The sequence below is a fragment of the Gymnodraco acuticeps genome, unplaced genomic scaffold (assembly GCF_902827175.1).
Source record: "Gymnodraco acuticeps unplaced genomic scaffold, fGymAcu1.1, whole genome shotgun sequence".
NCBI classification, from domain to species: Eukaryota; Metazoa; Chordata; class Actinopteri; order Perciformes; family Bathydraconidae; genus Gymnodraco; species Gymnodraco acuticeps.
In genome coordinates this window covers 278,315-295,612 of record NW_022991936.1, presented here as the reverse complement: position 1 = coordinate 295,612, position 17,298 = coordinate 278,315, and the positions used below count along the sequence as shown (strand labels likewise).

At 40.5% G+C, this 17,298-nt stretch overlaps 2 protein-coding genes across 3 annotated transcripts; one reads left to right on the top strand and one right to left on the bottom strand.

Moving 5' to 3' along the window:
• Nucleotides 1–227: 227 nt before the first annotated feature.
• On the bottom strand, nucleotides 228–9,176 carry pes (pescadillo). The gene is given in 16 exon segments (XM_034200322.1): nucleotides 228–660; nucleotides 801–968; nucleotides 1,061–1,191; nucleotides 2,577–2,761; nucleotides 3,115–3,240; nucleotides 3,339–3,469; nucleotides 3,935–4,024; nucleotides 4,442–4,519; nucleotides 4,829–4,945; nucleotides 6,589–6,630; nucleotides 6,633–6,680; nucleotides 6,830–7,001; nucleotides 7,208–7,317; nucleotides 7,520–7,673; nucleotides 8,686–8,765; nucleotides 8,974–9,176. Coding segments are annotated over 16 exon segments (1,734 nt in total). The 5' UTR covers nucleotides 8,998–9,176; the 3' UTR covers nucleotides 228–582.
• A 569-nt stretch (nucleotides 9,177–9,745) lies between these two features.
• p2rx2 (purinergic receptor P2X, ligand-gated ion channel, 2) lies at nucleotides 9,746–15,291 on the top strand. Of its 2 annotated transcripts, none has more exons than XM_034200324.1 (12): nucleotides 9,746–10,021; nucleotides 10,533–10,668; nucleotides 10,769–10,840; nucleotides 10,916–10,991; nucleotides 11,077–11,173; nucleotides 13,301–13,381; nucleotides 13,522–13,675; nucleotides 14,006–14,136; nucleotides 14,216–14,306; nucleotides 14,398–14,463; nucleotides 14,550–14,627; nucleotides 14,813–15,291. In XM_034200324.1, the coding sequence occupies exons 1-12, from the start codon at nucleotides 9,855–9,857 to the stop codon at nucleotides 14,909–14,911; spliced, it is 1,248 nt and encodes a 415-aa protein (XP_034056215.1). In that variant the 5' UTR covers nucleotides 9,746–9,854; the 3' UTR covers nucleotides 14,912–15,291. The 2 variants fall into 2 exon arrangements, with proteins under 2 accessions (XP_034056215.1, XP_034056214.1); XM_034200323.1 differs by having other exon boundaries at nucleotides 14,520–14,627.
• Nucleotides 15,292–17,298: the final 2,007 nt, after the last annotated feature.

Here is a 17,298-nt window from a genome sequence, read left to right as displayed (position 1 = left end):
TTTCTCCCACCTGAGACACGAGCGGAGGAGGTAAGACGTGGCTTCATATATTCAAGCACCGTGTCTTCACTCTTCTACATCAGAGCTGTTAAGGCTACCAAAGAGTGCACAAGGGCATTCTCATTGATAGTTCAAGTAAGAAACTATAAAGGAGATGAAGCACAAAATACACTTCAGAGCCTTAACTGGTCATCAGCATAATAATACTCGGGGAAGGAATACACCACTTAACAGCTAGAAACCTCATTTATCATTTTTTAAGATCACAAGTAACAGGATTTTTAATTTGTGTTTTTACTTTAAAATAAAGACCATTTACATGAACAGCTTGAACAACTAAGTGGAAGAAATAAATTGTGTAATGTAAAACAGTTCTTACAAACAAAAGGCAAAAAGTCACTTACATTATTAATAACACAATGAGCATATGCCACATCCTGCATTTCTTCTTGAACTTGAAGGTCAACGCATCAGGTGCATCAAACTCACACACAGGATTACAGGAAATCTCAACCTGTAATACACTCTGCCTCAAGAATGTAAATACACAAAGTCAATCTGCTAAATACATGATCAGACGATTCATTTGTTGGCCTTTGTCTTCTTCTTTGATTTTTCAGCATCATCGTGGGCCTTCCTCTTGGCAGTCAGCTTGTTAGCCTGTAAGAGAAAACAAAAGAGATTTAGACTCAAACTCGAATATACTCTGCACACTAGAATAATGTTAAATGAGAGTCAGATACCGAAAGGATCCAAAGTTATTTCCATACATATAAATGAATAATAAAAACTGAACGTACCTCTCGAACTTTTCTCTTTTTTCCAAACATGATCTTGTCGTACAGGTACTTTTCCTTTTTCTTCATCATCATGATGGCGAGACGTTTTTCCTCGGCCTTCTCCTCCTGCTCCAAGCGTTCTGGGTTTTCCACCTTCACTTTCCCAGCTGTCACTTTGACCGACAGGTTCTAAAAGACAGAGACGAGTTGATGAAACACCACCCTTAGTGTGACCGGGAAAATACACGAGTTCAAAGGAAAAGAGGTCAAACGTCTCTTACCTTTCCCTGGGATCTTTGTTTCTCCATCTTCTTCAGATTATTCTCTTCTTCTTCCTCTTCTTCATCTTCCTCTTCTTCCTCATCTTCCTCTTCGTCGTCGTCCTCCTCCTCCTCCTCCTCCTCTTCCTGGGCTGTGATGGAAGTTAAATATGTGAATGATGTGTCCATGGACTCTGAATTATTATGCATCCTTTTTAGGCTTAATGATCTGATCAATAGAAACTTTTATTCCTAATCAAACATATTGAACCTAAAATGTCACCTAGTTTATGAAAGCTGCAGCCAAGAGCAGTGACCTGTGTGTGATCACAGTGTGACTGCTGATTGGGAGTTCATTACACTGACATCCTGATTATAAACCGCTGTGATTTAGGGATGCTCCGATCGCCAATTTTGGGGCCGATCGCCGATATCAGTATCGGCCGATACCGATCGCCGATCCGATCGAGTGGGCGGGGCCTATGGGGATCTTCCATTTAAAGCAGTGTTTCTCAAACTTTTTCATACCAAGGACCACTTAACCAATTAAAAAAACACTCGGACCACCTAACTCCACAAACGTCCAAAAACACATAATTTTTCTAGAACAGATTACAAATCGCCTGAACATGGTACAAACAAGTGGCAACATGTGTGATGAAGGTGTTGCGCTGGGCTATATCATGCAATCGAAAGTGAAACTTAAGCTTGCTCCATTGCGGAGATATCCCTGCGAGAGTGCGGAAAACTTAAATAAATACATTTATTTAAATTGTGAAATGTTACCAATATACTCACGGACCACTAGGGGGCGCTCACGGACCACTAGGGGGCGCTCACGGACCACCAGTGGTCCGCGGACCACACTTTGAGAAGCACTGATTTAAAGTGATGTTTACAACTCAGTTAATGGGGCTCATTCACTGGCGCTTCCACAAACAACAACCAACATAATTATTACATTCAAATGATGTACATTATTCAAGTTTACATTCACTTTGGAGAATAACACGGGAGAAATGAGCGGAAGCGCTCTCTTTTCCTCTCTCTCTCTCCTCTCCCAGCCCGTCAGTATCTCATGCAGCTCACTGATCCAGTAATGAGTGACCCGACAGTGAAGAATAATATTTTTATAACTAGTTTAGCTTGTTCCAGAGGTAGATAAAATAGCTAAGTGTGTTAGGTCTAACTCTTAGTGTGTGTGTTTCGCTCCGCTCACCGGTCCGTCACAGCGGGTGGAGCAGCAGGATTTCTGCTTCACACACACGTTGCATACCGCTATTTTACTGTCTTTTTCGGACACCTTCAAATACTGCCAGACCCGTGAAGCCATTTTGGCGAGCTTGCCGCGCACAGAGAAAAGTGTCATGTATTTTGCTCTCGCAAACAGCATTTTTAGAGAGCACCGATCGATCGGCAGAGAGTGAGTATCGGTCGATATTGATCGGCGGCCGATCAATCGGAGCATCCCTACTGTGATTCAATGCTGGGACACAATACAAATATATTTATAAGTATGGTATCGAAGAGAAATTACCAGGTTTTTCTCCTCGTTGTAACGCCATGATCTTTAGTTTTTCAGGGGGCACGTAGTCTCCGTCCTTCTCCTCAACGAAGGGAGAGAGGTGAGGCGGCAGAGTCACTCCAAGGAAGTAGTCCTCCACAGGCAGGACGATTTTAGCATTGACACAATCGAACACCCACTGGGGCTGGATGTAGTACCTAAAAGCAAAGTATAGTAAAACAGCATGTCATATTTTCAGAAATTGTGAGGACTTTCCCTTTCTGCTTAAAAAACACATAAGGGGGGGGGGGGGGGGGGGGGGGCAGGCATGACAGAAACAATGTGACCCTTTAAAAACACGATGAAGAAGGTTGTTTTGAGGAAGCAGCGGAAGCATGACCCTGAAAGGAGCCATTGTGGAGGAGATGAAGTGTACAGAATAGACTTTGCGTATTTAGCATTCAGAAATACACAGAATCAAATTGGTTGCACAGAAACATGTGTTCCACGTTAAAAATAAAGAGCTTACATTTCTTGACTTAGACGTGTGTTAGATCCACCATTCATTTACCTGTTAATATACTGTTTGTCAACGTTGGGTCTGTCAACAACTTGATGCGTGATGCTCTCATCCGTCACCTCGTACGTGCTGCCGATGCAAACAGACTTGTCCCAGGACACTTCACCACCAAAACACCTGGAAGGCAGCGGCAGCAACAAATCAGTTTTAGGTCTAAATATGTTTCCTTGTAAATGTCTTGGACTATCCGGAGGTTCCCTGCAGCTGTCACTCACCTGATGAGAAAAGCCAACGGCTCTCTGGGCACTTCTCGGTTGAGGAAGAACTTGTGCCCCTCAAGAAGTTTTTTCTGAGCTTCCTGCTCTTTCTGTTCCCTTTCTCTGGCCTCCATCTTTTCCATGTCCTCCTGAAGAAGTAAAAGAAAACATTTGTTGGAGTATTAGAAAGCCACTGTTATAAGACTTTTGTTTGATCAGGGACGATCAGCAACATAAATAACGTTGTGATATTCCCCCTCTTGCTGTTGGATGGTTGTTCATCTTAGAACCAGCTGGGCTCATGTTTCTGATTGGTCGGGCACACCAAGCTCCCAATATTAGGAGCATTTCACCGTAGCAACCAAACATAAAACCGTAATCCCCAGTCTCACACTTCTATAAACTTCATCCCCTCTGACAAATTATGCAACCTCAGCCTTCAGAGACCAATTAGTTCATTTCACTGACTCACTGTTTTGATTGGACTTCTCAGAATCATGACATTGTTTAATTCTCAGTACCAATTCAACATAATATAATACCACATAAGATGTATGTCATCAGAGATGAGATTGAGTATTTCAGAGACATATTTTGTGAACTGGTTTTCTTACGTCTTCAACAGGAAATTGGTCGAGTTGAGCCTCCTCCTCCTCTGTAGTGGCAACCACCGTGGCCAGACTCGTACTCAGAGCTGACAGTTTCTGCAGAGCCAAAACACACCAGTTTAGAACATTCTCTAATTATGTTATAACATGAACAATTACCATTTATTTCAGTATATATATATATATATATATATACATATATATATAAATGAGAACACAGTAGTTTGCAGAACTACAAGTTTACATAATTACCGGGATCATTTTAAAAGATGGAAATGAATTAAATAATATAGAAAGGACAAAAGCACTGGGTTTCAGTGTTGAGTTATATAATGTTTTGCCACCTATGACAAATTGTATCAATCTATTAGTTTAATCTTCCAAGTGTTGACGTATCTTTCAATGAGGTTTGCGCTGCTCACAGCATTACAAAAAACAACACATTTTATAATTCAAAATCAGTGTCTTTTTATTAGCCAGGATGATCTCTTTTGAAAGACCCGTTATCATTACCTCCAGGTAGCTTTCTGAATTCATGGCGTAGTCTTCGTCATTCTCCTCCTTCAGCTCGGACTCTGCTTTAGCGTCCAGCTGCAAAAGGAAGGATAACGTGAACGGGGTAGAGGTGAGCTAACGGAAATGGAAAGTCATCTTTATTGTAACCCCACATGTATTATACTCATTTCATGTCTCACAATAAGAGATTACAATGTAAGATTTTAGTCCACATACCTAGCTACTATTTGACATGAATATCATTTATCTAAACATTAATATATTACTTTAACAACTATTGTAAAACAAATATTGTCTTGACTGGCCACTCAAAATAACCTTATAAATGAAGTGTGTGCGAACATATATAGAGAACATCCCCTGTGATGGTTGAGTCCGATGTACCTTTGGGGGGTAGAGCAGGTTGAGGGAATGGTAGAGCCTGAAGTTGACGAACCCCAGGAGAGTGGTGTACAGCTCTGTGAAAGTAGCCATGACTCTGTAGTCCACATCTGTTGGGTGCTGGAAGGGAAAACAAAGGGTTTAACTTAGGGGTGGGCGATATGACGATATATATCGTCGTGACGATATTAGGTCTCCACGATATGCTTTTTCAGAGATATCGTATCTATCGTGATAAAAAAAAAAAAACCTTGAAAAAAAAACAACTGAAAGACATGCTCTAAAGCTGTCTAGTCAGGATTCAGACAGTATTGCACTTCATTTATTGTCTTGTTTGATTCTGTTGGCTTATATTTTATCAATAAGGTATTTATATAGTTTTTCCCTTTAGTTATGCTAGTCTTTTATTGCACTTCAAGTCTAAAGTTTACATTTCAATTGTTTGGCACTGACTTTTCCTCATTGATGTTTTACTTAGTTATGTTTTACCCTCCTTTTCATGTTTATTGATGTTCACTGCTAGTGCTCAGAAAGTTCATTTTTATACTGAGAAACTGTGCCTTGAAGCCATATCAAAATGTTGAATTGTTCATTCAGGGATTCATTTCAGAAATAAAACCAGCTTGAAATGCTATTTTGGTCTGTTACTCCTTTTTGTTTTAGTTTCTGTTACCTTGTAGGTGCTTGTACTGTTAAGTAACTTGAAAAATAACCATAATAACCGACATGAAAAAATATCGTGATATATATCGTCTATCGTGATACTGCTTGAAAAATATCGTGATAATATATTTTTCAATATCGCCCACCCCTAGTCTCAGTGGTTAAAAGAAATACACACGAGGGCATACAGTCAAGAGCCATTTATAATCCCTAACACACACACACACACACACCCCTGGGGCAGTCAGTTGACCTCAATTAAATAGCCGCAGGTAACCCTGCTCTTACAGACACACGCTTATTTTGTCATGTCAAAAATGTACAGAACAATCTCTGGCACAACCTAAGGCTATTAATCCATCATATGCACAGATCTTAAATACATTAAAGGATTTTATGAGTTTGCCTACCTTATTTTAACATCTAATACTTTATGGTTTAGGAGAATTAGGCTTCTTGTGCATTTGAGCCCTCAGTCTGTAAATATTAGTATTTAAAACCTTTACCTGAGTGATTGAACTTCAAGCATTACTCCTCATTTCATTTTTTTTAAAAATATATATTTGATGACACATAAGGATTTTAAGGACATGCCACAATAATGGTTATTGCATATTTTTGTAGAAATCTAAAGACACTCCTATACAAGGTCATTTCAAAAGGGAACATGACTTTTAAGCCGATTCCTGTACATTATATCATATATTTATTTACAAACGCAATTTGGGGCATCTGACAATAGTTAGAACAATTGGTTAATGGCAAAAAAAATCAAAAACCATTCTAGGTCATGTTAAACTATAAATGAGTGTGAAGCTAAAGCATTTACTACATACGGCTTATATGACAGCCCTGTTGTATAACTGCAATGTAAATAAAGAGAAATAATTCATTCCTAAGGCCATAAATGTCTGTGTGTTGATATAATGAAATAGCCTGCAGGCCTTAATTAAGCAGTTGGCTGTTTGGTGCTTATAGAAAGATCTGCGGTTTTATGATGAGTCTAACAGAGCAGCGTCAACCTTCAGTGTAATCCTATCAGACCAAAGCCACTGCATGTTGGCATAATTACTGTGGACTGCATTTGGTCATGTACTCACATCATGGGCGAACTGATATGGCACCAGCCAGGTAATGAGCTGGTCCCCATCACCTCGGCCTGGTAATATATTCCCTTGATGGAGATGAACACCTATGAAGAACAGACAGGTGATTAGATCGTTACAGAACAGAGGTCAATGAACTCAAGAGATATCAATTAACCCCCCCCCCCCCCCCCCCTCCCATTTAATTTGTATGTTTACTCAAAACAAAGTACGAGGGTTTACAGTGGTGTCGCACCTTTCTGAGAGAACGGGATGCAATGACATAGTTCATCCACTCCACAGTGAGGCGCCTGCACAGCGTGATTGTCTGAACGTGGCACTTTCCTGTTCGGGCGAAAGTGGAGAAGAGGAAGCACATGCAGAGGGCATCGTCGACGTCACGGAGAGCATCAATGAAGGACGGGTACCTGCCACAAAAAGGAGAACCAGTGAGGAGACAGAACCTCTTAAACGTTTTTTAAAAATAAGCTAAATTAAATACTGCGGACATGCCACTCTTTACATTCTACTAGTTATACAAAAGCTGATACTCTCTACTTTGAATGGATATGAAGAATCGTGTAAGCTCAACAGTGCCCTCCGGTGTTGAGGGTGCAGGTTAACACGGTCTCACCTTTCTTTGACGATGTGGTCCAGTTTATATGTCGGCTTGTTCTCCTTCAGTCTCTGCACATTAGTATATTCTGTTTTTCCATAAGCCTTCTTAAGTTTGCGTACAAATACCTGTTGAGAAAAAAACACTTTGGGAATGAGACACCGTTTACAGAAAAAACAATATTAACTTTTCTATAACTTTCACAAAAGTAAAAAACAGACTAAAACTTTAACACGGTTCAATTACAATCTTTTCCCAATTATACTAGTGAATATAAGCATGTTGAGAAGATGGTGACATTTTGAACATCTGAAAAATGTGTGGTGATACCTTGTAGTCTCTGAACTTGCCAACAATTGGCTCGTGCAGAAGAAAGCGGATGTCTTTGAGTAGGTAGAAGGTCCTCGGGGCTGTAGATCCCTTGTTCACCTTCTTCTTGTGCTTGGGCTCATGAGGGTAGATGCCTTTAAGGATGCACAGTCGCCTGGAAATCACAGAGATCAGGAAGAATGTGTCTGTGAATGCCTGGTCTTTAGTAATGACGTCATGCCATGTTCGATGGTAGGTTTAGGTGTTGTGATGTATATGTTAGAGCTTATTTCTTTGATGATAGTCAAATGAATGGTTAACAATTTGGAAAACTGATTTTAACAGAGTTGTCTGGGCCATTATTAAACAAATCTAACAATTTGCTGACTCTGAAATATGTCAATATTATGCTTTTCTCTAGATTAAATTATTCAGATTAAAGATAGAAATAAAAAATAAAATCAGTGTCCATAGTAAAAAAAATATGAATTTGAAGAATGAAAGAACAGATAATAAAAGTCACAGATTAAAACTAACGGTGACAACTATTTTTGGCAAGGGCCGACATTAGTAAAACCATCTGAGGTAGAAGTTCCCTGGTTATTTCTGGTTGTTTATTTTGTCTATAAACTAGTTTCAAATTGAATATTCAGTTATTTCACTAACCCAGTAATAACTAAGGAGCTCTAACTGAAGATCATCCCTTCATGAAGCCTGTTTTGTTGAGTTGTTGTTGTTGTTTTAAAGAGATGTTTACTCAACACAATGGCTGCTGTTTATGGCCCTGTTGGCCAGAGTCAGGTAATGCGATATATTGAGAGGTCCTTCTTATATTTTGTCCACCATTAATATAAATGCGATTGAAAAAAATAACTTATTTTGTTTTTCAGTGTGTTTATATATGTAGTGAGGGAATGTGTATTGCATATCTTCGCATTTGTATATTTGGGACGTTTTTTTAAAACATTTGATGTCATTTTAATGCAAACTCAACTTAGTCACTAACTAACTATAGCTACCAAAATGACTATGAACTTAAATCAACACCAAATTAAAACAAAATTGGACATTATAACCTTTATCAAAGTAAGATTTAATAACGATATACATTAATGTAAACCTAATAAACCGGGAATTGAGAGTATATATTAAACACATGCACCATGATGCATGAACAGTGCGGTTACCTGAAGTCTGGGAGGCTCAGCGATAACTTCTTGCGAGCTTTGTTTCTGGTGATGTAGTTGGTGACAGAGCCCCTCTCATACTGAAAAAAACAGGACAGACGATCACATTAAATCATCACAAGTAAAAAGCAATTAACTGAATGCTTTGATATTAAAACGTTGATCTACAAAGAACCGATTTCACGATTTCAGTGAAACAAACTTTAGCTTCGTTAGCTAACTAGCTAACCAGGTTCCTATAGTTATTAAAGTGCATGGCTCTGACAATATCCCGAAGTCAACTCTTACCTTTTTCTTTTGAGTACCTCCCATTTAGAAGTGGTATGTGGCCCTACAAACAAGTGTAGGTAAATCTAAATGTATATAAATTAAGCGGTTAAGACAAACACAGAAACAGCTACCGAGACCAGCAGCCAATGCACGTGTTGTTTGACATGCGCGGAGGAAGTGCTGCGAGAAGGAACTAGGACCCAGAGTGAGGGTGGCCGTTTGTCCGCCTGTGTAAAAAAGATAAGAAACAATGAATGAATACAGTGAATAATATATATAAAACAGTGACAAAAGAGCTTGGGTTTACCCACCCACCCACCCACCCATCCACCCATCCATCCATCCATCCATCCATCCATCTATCTATCTATCTACCTATCTATCTATCTATCGTTTATTATAGCTTACTCCAATAATTAAAAGTCCTGCCTTTAAAAATATGTATTAATTATTAACATTAAAATAACTAATGTACTGACTAGCTTGTACATTTTAACAATGTGTCAAAAAAGTCCAAACACATAAATACAAAATAAAGTATTTGATGAATATTTGTTGTTTCATTCATCAAAATATCCATGAAAAAAAATCGGGATACATTATTTTCAAAAACAGTGTTTCATGTAAATTAATCAGCAGAACTGTAAACACTTTGTTTTGATCTTAAGTTTGATCAGCTGTAAATATCATAAAAGCTGAACAATCATCAGAATAAACAGACATAAAATGAAAGGCATGAAGGCTGGACTCCACCCCCTTCTCCTCTGCCTCTCTGTACAGCTTGAGAGAGATGCAGATGGAGCTGAGCAGGATCAGGGAGTGAGAAATAAAGAGAGAGAAATAAAAAGCTAGATACAAAGAGACTGCATCATAGAGTCTTAAAAAGGACATCTCAGAATATGTGTGAACTATTTCACAAGTTCATGATGGGGCTTCGTGACTTTGTAAAGGATTATTTTCTTGGTTTCTGGGATTATGAGACACCAAAGGTGATGGTGGTTAAAAACAAAACTCTTGGAGTGATATACAGAGGCGTTCAGTTTCTTGTGATCACCTATTTCATCTGGTAAGCTTCATGTTTGTGTACTTGAAAGTGTATGAGCTAAAGGGGCAATCTAAGAAACCAAAAAGCTTTCTAAATATTATGCTAACATGTTTTTGTTGTAATGTTTCTTTTAGTGTGTAAAACATGTGCTCTGACTTTAAATGATCTAACTCATTAATTGCAGTTGTGTGGCAAGGAAATTATTCTGGATACAAATAAATAATACAGAGAGAAACAATTAATGGGTTTGGGAGTCTCTCTATGGGGTCTCTCTGTCCTTTATTAGACGTGTCATTTGAACTGAGAGCAGTTTCCATAGGTTAGACTTTGATTTTATGAATTTGTTGTTTCAAATCGTAAACTATATCTTATATTTCTTGATTTGTATTATTAGAGTGCCTCATCTTTTCTTGTTTTCATGGTTTCAGGAAAGAGGTTTGAACAGATCTAGGGGAAATGTGATACCTCCGACATAGATCGACGTCATGACAGAAAATGTGATATTGCATCTGTCTGTTCTATCATCCTGAAGGTATGTCTTCATAAGTGAGAAAGCCTACCAAGAGAGTGAAACCCGTCCAGAGAGCTCAGTTTACACACTAATGAAAGGCACTGCAGTTCATGGAGATGATATCTTAGACACTGTGGAGTACGTTCGACCCTCAGAGGTAAGTCCAAATGCTCCAATACAGTTAATGATTTTCCACCTCCTGAACTCTGTCTGTATCGTTATGTCCTACTGCCGATTCATTGGCATTTTCCTCACAGGGCGGTGATGTGATTAGTACAATATTGAGAAGAGAAGTAACCTATGATCAGAAGCAAGGAACCTGTGCTGAGGTGAGAGGTCAACAGGAACTTTCTCAATGACATTGTATGCAAGACAAAGCTATAATCTGTTTTTATTCCATTCAGCATTTCATGGTTGCCAATGCCAACTGTACAAGAGACAGTGACTGTGTCCAGGGGGAGGTTGACTTTGACGGCCATGGTACTTTTTTTACTCCTCACAAAACTTTCCTCCAAGCTTCATTGATCGTTCTTTTCCACAGTCTATTTCTTATATTTTCTTACAGGAAGAAGGACCGGCAGATGTGTTCAGTACTACAACCACACCTTCAAAACTTGTGAGATCCAAACATGGTGTCCTATTGAGCGGTACGCTGTTGTAAGGTAAGGCAGATGATGGATTATCCTCCCAAAGGTTGTCCCGAGTAGGTTTATTTACAATCAAGTTAACCGTCACTCATAAACAAGTTAAGAAAAACGTAAATACAGGTATGGTGAAAGGCTGGACAAAGCGATAATACTGGGATCGCCTATGCAAATAATTAAACACATGTCTATTAAAGGTTTAAGACAGCATTTGGCCTTTGAATTTGAATGGAATCTAATGTGAAACTGTGGAAAACTATACTATAAAACTAAAAGAAACACATTTTCTGCTACACAAAACTATGATTTTGATTTGTCCACCCACACACTAACCCACCCACACACTAACCTCCTTTTCCCCTCTCTCTCCAAGTGAGGTTCTTACCCTCATTACCTCTGCCCGCCCTACCACCTGTCCTCTGGACCCCATCCCTTCAAACCTCCTTCAGACTATCGCTCCTGATATTCTACCGTTTCTCACCCATTTCATCAACACTTCTCTAACTTCTGGTCACTTTCCAAACCGTCTCAAGGAGGCAAGAGTAAACCCTCTCCTAAAGAAACCCACTCTCAACCCATCTGATGTTATAAACTACAGGCCTGTCTCTCTACTCCCGTTCCTGTCTAAATCACTTGAACGCGCTGTCTTTAAACAACTCTCCTGTTATCTCCATGAGAACAACCTTCTGGATCCGCACCAGTCTGGTTTCAAGGCAGGTCACTCCACAGAAACTGCTCTCATTGCTGTCACTGAGGAACTGCACACTGCCAAAACTGCATCCCTTTCCTCTGTCATCATCCTGTTGGACCTGTCTGCTGCATTCGACACGGTGAATCATCAGATCCTCCTTCGCACGCTCCAAAAACTTGGAGTTTCAGGCTCTGCACTTTCCCTCCTCACCTCATACCTCAAAGACCGTACCTACAGGGTGACTTGGAGAGGGTCTGAGTCCGACCCTTGTCAATTAACTACAGGGGTCCCTCAGGGCTCTGTTCTTGGTCCCCTCCTCTTCTCCCTGTACACAAACTCGCTCGGATCAGTCATTAGCCCGCATGGTTTTTCATACCACTGCTACGCTGACGACACCCAATTAATTCTGTCCTTTCCCCCGTTCAGAGACCCAGGTCGTCGCACGCATCTCTGCTTGTCTAGCTGACATCTCTCAGTGGATGTCTGCTCATCACCTCAAGCTCAACCTTGACAAGACTGAGCTGCTCTTCCTTCCGGGAAAAGATTGTCCCACTCTTGACCTAACAATCAACATCGGCACCTCAGTTGTTTCCCCGACTCAGACTGCAAGGAATCTGGGTGTGATCCTAGATAACAACCTGTCATTCACTGCAAACATAGCTGCTACAACCCGTTGCTGCAGATACACGCTTTACAACATCAGGAAGATACGTCCCCAGCTGACACAGAAAGCAACGCAGGTGCTGGTCCAGGCTCTCGTCATCTCACGCCTAGACTACTGCAACTCCCTCCTGGCTGGTCTACCTGCATGTGCCATCCGACCTCTGCAGCTCACCCAGAATGCAGCGGCTCGTCTGGTCTTCAACCTTCCTAAATTTTCCCACACCACTCCGCTCTTCCACTCCCTCCACTGGCTTCCGATAACTGCTAGAATCCACTTCAAGACACTGGTACTTGCTTACCATGCTGCGAATGGATCTGGCCCTTCATACATCCAGGACATGGTTAAACCGTACACCCCAGCGCGTGCACTACGCTCTGCATCAGCCAAACGACTCGCTGCACCCTCACTGCGAGGGGGACCCAAGTTCCCATCAGCAAAAACACGTGGGTTTGCTATCCTGGCTCCAAGATGGTGGAATGAGCTCCCCATTGACATCAGGACAGCAGATAGCTTGCACATCTTCCGGCGCAAACTGAAAACTCATCTCTTTCGACTCCACTTCGAGAGATAGATTTATTAACAAAGCACTTATATACTAATAAAGGACTGGCTTATCTAAAGCCTGTTGAGTAGCACTTGAAATGTTTGGCTCTATGAAACCTGATGTACTTATATGATTCTGTTTTCTTCAAGGTTGTGTCTTCCTGGTCGAATGTACTTATTGTAAGTCGCTTTGGATAAAAGCGTCAGCTAAATGCAATGTAATGTAATATAATTTGTTTGTCCTCAGAGAACCGGCATTAGTGGAGGCCATCAATTTTACAGTGTTCATCAGGAATTCTATCCACTTCCCCGGATTCAAAGTGCTGAGGTAAAGCAAACACACACACACACACACACACACACACACACACACACCACACACACACACACACACCACACACACACACACACACACACACACACACACACACACACATACACACATACAGATGTTCTTGTATCTTGCAGGGGAAATATAAAAGATATTTCAAACCCAAAGGAAATGCGGAGATTCCTCAACAAGTGTCATTATGATAAGGAGACTGAACCGTACTGTCCAAACTTTCGCCTGGGCTACATCGCAGCTCAGGCTAGGGAGGACTTCAGTGAGCTCTGCAAGACTGTGAGTATAAAATGTCTGCTTTTACTTGTTTTTTTTAAACAACACATACTGCCTCTTTGATACAGTATCTCAGATAGACCACTCACCCCTAAATCCAATATAAATATATTTCCTCGTACCTGTACTTATCAGTCACAATTGTTTTGGTGATAGTTGCAGAGAATTTGAGACATTGGCAGAAGAGGTGTCTTGGTTATCTCAAATGTAATGGAAAAACAATGGTACAGGTAAAAGGAAAAAAATAAGTAATATTGATTTTGGGATTAGAAAGGACCTACTTGGTGATAGTGTAATATTACTTAAGATATGACTAATGCTGGTGTTGCACAGGGAGGAGTGATTGGAGTTTTCATTAATTGGAACTGTAACCTGGACCTGGATTATTCATACTGTCAACCAACGTATTCCTTCCGTCGTCTTGATCTTCGAAAGGACCAGGCCAGCTCTGGTTACTATTACAGGTGAGCTCAAACAACCAAAATATTTAAAACTAAGCATGTGCTAAGTTTCTCAGCATTTGTAATTTCTGTATAACTACAGGTTTGCCAAATACTACAGTAGAGAAGGGGTAGAGTCCAGGACGCTCATTAAGGCCTACGGCATCCGTCTGGATGTCATAGTTCATGGACATGTGAGTGACAGATACTCCGTCATTTATTTTCAGCTTAACATGGTGACTGTCTTTCTTGTTCTGTCTTTTTTTCATGTACTTTCTTTTTTAGGCTGGTAAATTCAGTCCCATCCCAACCATCATCAGCACAGTGACTGCCATGACTTCAGTTGCCATTGTAAGTATTTTACATTAAGACTTTAAAGTTGAAGCTTTCCCTATTTTCACCACAAGCTGGTTTTTCTTCTTATGTCACACCTTCAGTGTACCATTATCTGTGACTGGATCATGCTGACGTTTATTGACAAGAATGAAGTCTACAGTGACAGAAAATTTGATGAGGTAAGTAAAAGGCATCATTTCTTGAACCTCAACACGTGTTATTTTCTCACTAAAGTAGCTAAGAATCCTTAACTGAGTTATATTTTATTTTGGGCAAGACTAAATGCATTGGTATCAGCTGCAACAGTTTCAGGGTCCTGATACTGTGCATTGTGGCACTCTAAGTATACGTCTGTCCTCTGCAGGTCATCAAGGAGCCAACAGTGCCCAAAGCCCCAGAGCTCGGCTTCATCAACAGCTACGGCTCAAACCACTCAGACCTGTCGGACGGTGTACAGCTGTAAAGTCCACTGTTGCCTCAGTCTTCGCTGGCCCAGAGTCTGGACTCTCCTGCATCAGCTGACTGCGGCAACAACAGCAAATCCGAGCGTCTCCTCAGACGTCTGCAGTAGCTCAGTTATGTGCTGCCAGTGGTTGCTGTTGTTAGAGGGAACAAACAGTGACAGAGGGCATCATCTGAAAGACATCTCGTCCTCTCAAAGTCCCTGTCTGTGCAGTGGATTCAGCTCATATATCACACCCTGATGGACCCCAACGTGCGACAATGCAATTAGTAGTTTCTATTTCACTAGACCTGACTAGCATCAACACCATTTAGACCACTATTTAGACCGTCTATTAAAAATAAAGTAAACCATTTCATAGCAGAGAAAAACCTTACAAACAGCAGATTTATATCAATGTATCGTAGACATTCAATGCAATAAATGTCTTCTATCAACTCAAGTTTGGACTTTATATTACTAACAGTATACCAAAAAACACTGACAATTGTTTTTTACAAAAATAAAACTGCATGCCATGTTTGAGAAATATAAATATTTGTTGCCTTTATCTTTCAACCTGATGGGTTCAGCATCACGATAGATACAGGAGGAAACATCCAGGAGACTCACAAGGAGAACGATGAGCAGTAATCTGATAACATGGACATTTCCCACAAAATGGTTTCTCTAACAAGATTGTGGGGAAGTGTGAATCCATCTGGACGCTTGAGAGCAATACAAATGTCAGTGGTGAAAAATGACTTGAATGGATCGATATCCGCTGTGTTGGTTAGAGGAGCACAATGGAGGGTCACATGTCAGATGGAAAATCTGTTTATGACATGTAAATGTATACATGTATTGAAGTCAATGGGGAGAGAAAGATTATCTTTCGATTCCGTTTGAATTGTGCCACGAATTACACATATGATGTTTGTCAATTTAAAAGATAATTTTGCAAGTAAATTTTTTTTAAACGTGTCGTAAAACTGTGAAGTAACACTTTTTTTGTGTGAAACCGCTCAATGAACTACATCTCCCGTCTCGCACCACACACCAAGACGGCCGTCACCACGTTGGCACATTTCACCTCTTTCTTTCAGAATGAGGCGAAAAGTATTAAAAGAGGTGAAAATCACGACAAGTCTGGGCACGTTGAGAGCTGTGCATACACAAAAGGGGAGTTAGTCGGTCCCGCATGGATTCTGGGATTTGTAGTCTTTCTAGTTGCGTATTTTTCATAGTCTTATATTTCAACAGTTTTACCACAAACTGTGACTTTTTTTACATGGAAATTATTTTTTAAGATTGACAAACATATGTTTAATTCATGGTACAATTCAAATGGGATCGAAAGATAACTTTTCAATCTCCATTGACTTCAATACATAATTTTTCCGAAATAAGGTCCCATGGACCGGAAGTAGATGGGCGTGACTTCGCCTCTCTATTGGCTAGCGCTCCAACACATGTCAAAAGCGGTTGACTAATCACAACTGAGCCGGCCAGCTAACCAATCAGCGCAGACTGGGCTCTGGTTTCAGACAGAGGCCGTTTCTCAATCTCGAGGATACTGGCTGGCTTCCAAGCCAATATTTCAAGGATGCTACGTCATCGAGTGCCGCCGAAGTACTGTTCCAATCTCCAGCATAGGCCTACTTGGAATTCCACCGAGGCCGCGTCCTTGGTTTGGGGGAAATTTCGAGGCTGCACATGGGTAGACTTCGCGCCCTTAAAATCCCCACAATGCTTTGCGCACGGACCAATTTCAAAAACCCTTGCGGAGAATGGCTGAACCGACGCAGCACACATTTAAATGCAAGTATGTAGTGGCGTAGAAAATGTGTAGTGTTGGTAGTTACTTTGTTAAATTTGTTACCACCATAAATGTGTTCCGTGAAAGTAAAGCAAGCTCATAATTAGATAGACATCGTGAGGTATTTATTTTCGGTACAGTTTATGTTGAAACCGTTAGAGTGGCACACTTGTTAGCCCGTTCCATTCTTCTTCGTTTTCCGAAGCCGTGGCTTGGAAGTATACTTGCTTAGTTTCTGAAGGAAGTGACTGGGAAGTCACGCGACTACCAAGCCAGCATCCTCGCGATTGAGAAACGGCCAGTGTGTGAAAAGAGGTGCTGCAGAACTGGCAGTATAAAGACCATTTTGAACATTAAAGCATGTAAAGATGTCAGATTAGAGGCACAGAATACTAATATGAACCTGAACATTAGCATAATAGGGCCCCTTTAATATTTAAGTCACAAGCCTTCTATGTATGGTCCTTTTCCGGTCAAACTGCATATGCAGCATGTGTCAGTGAGCAGCACTTAAAAGTCAATCTAATTGTGCCTCAGATCAGAGACTGAAATGTAATTACTTGTCTGAGAAAGGCCCATCAGCAGGCAA

Excerpts from the sequence above, each read along its gene's own strand:
- p2rx2 (XM_034200323.1), top strand. The coding sequence starts at position 9,855 with ATGTGTGAACTATTTCACAAGTTCATGATGGGGCTTCGTGACTTTGTA. Across the intron at positions 13,676-14,005 it reads TCAGTGAGCTCTGCAAGACT|GGAGGAGTGATTGGAGTTTT; the intron begins GTGAGTATAAAA and ends GGTGTTGCACAG. Across the intron at positions 14,628-14,812 it reads GTGACAGAAAATTTGATGAG|GTCATCAAGGAGCCAACAGT; the intron begins GTAAGTAAAAGG and ends TGTCCTCTGCAG.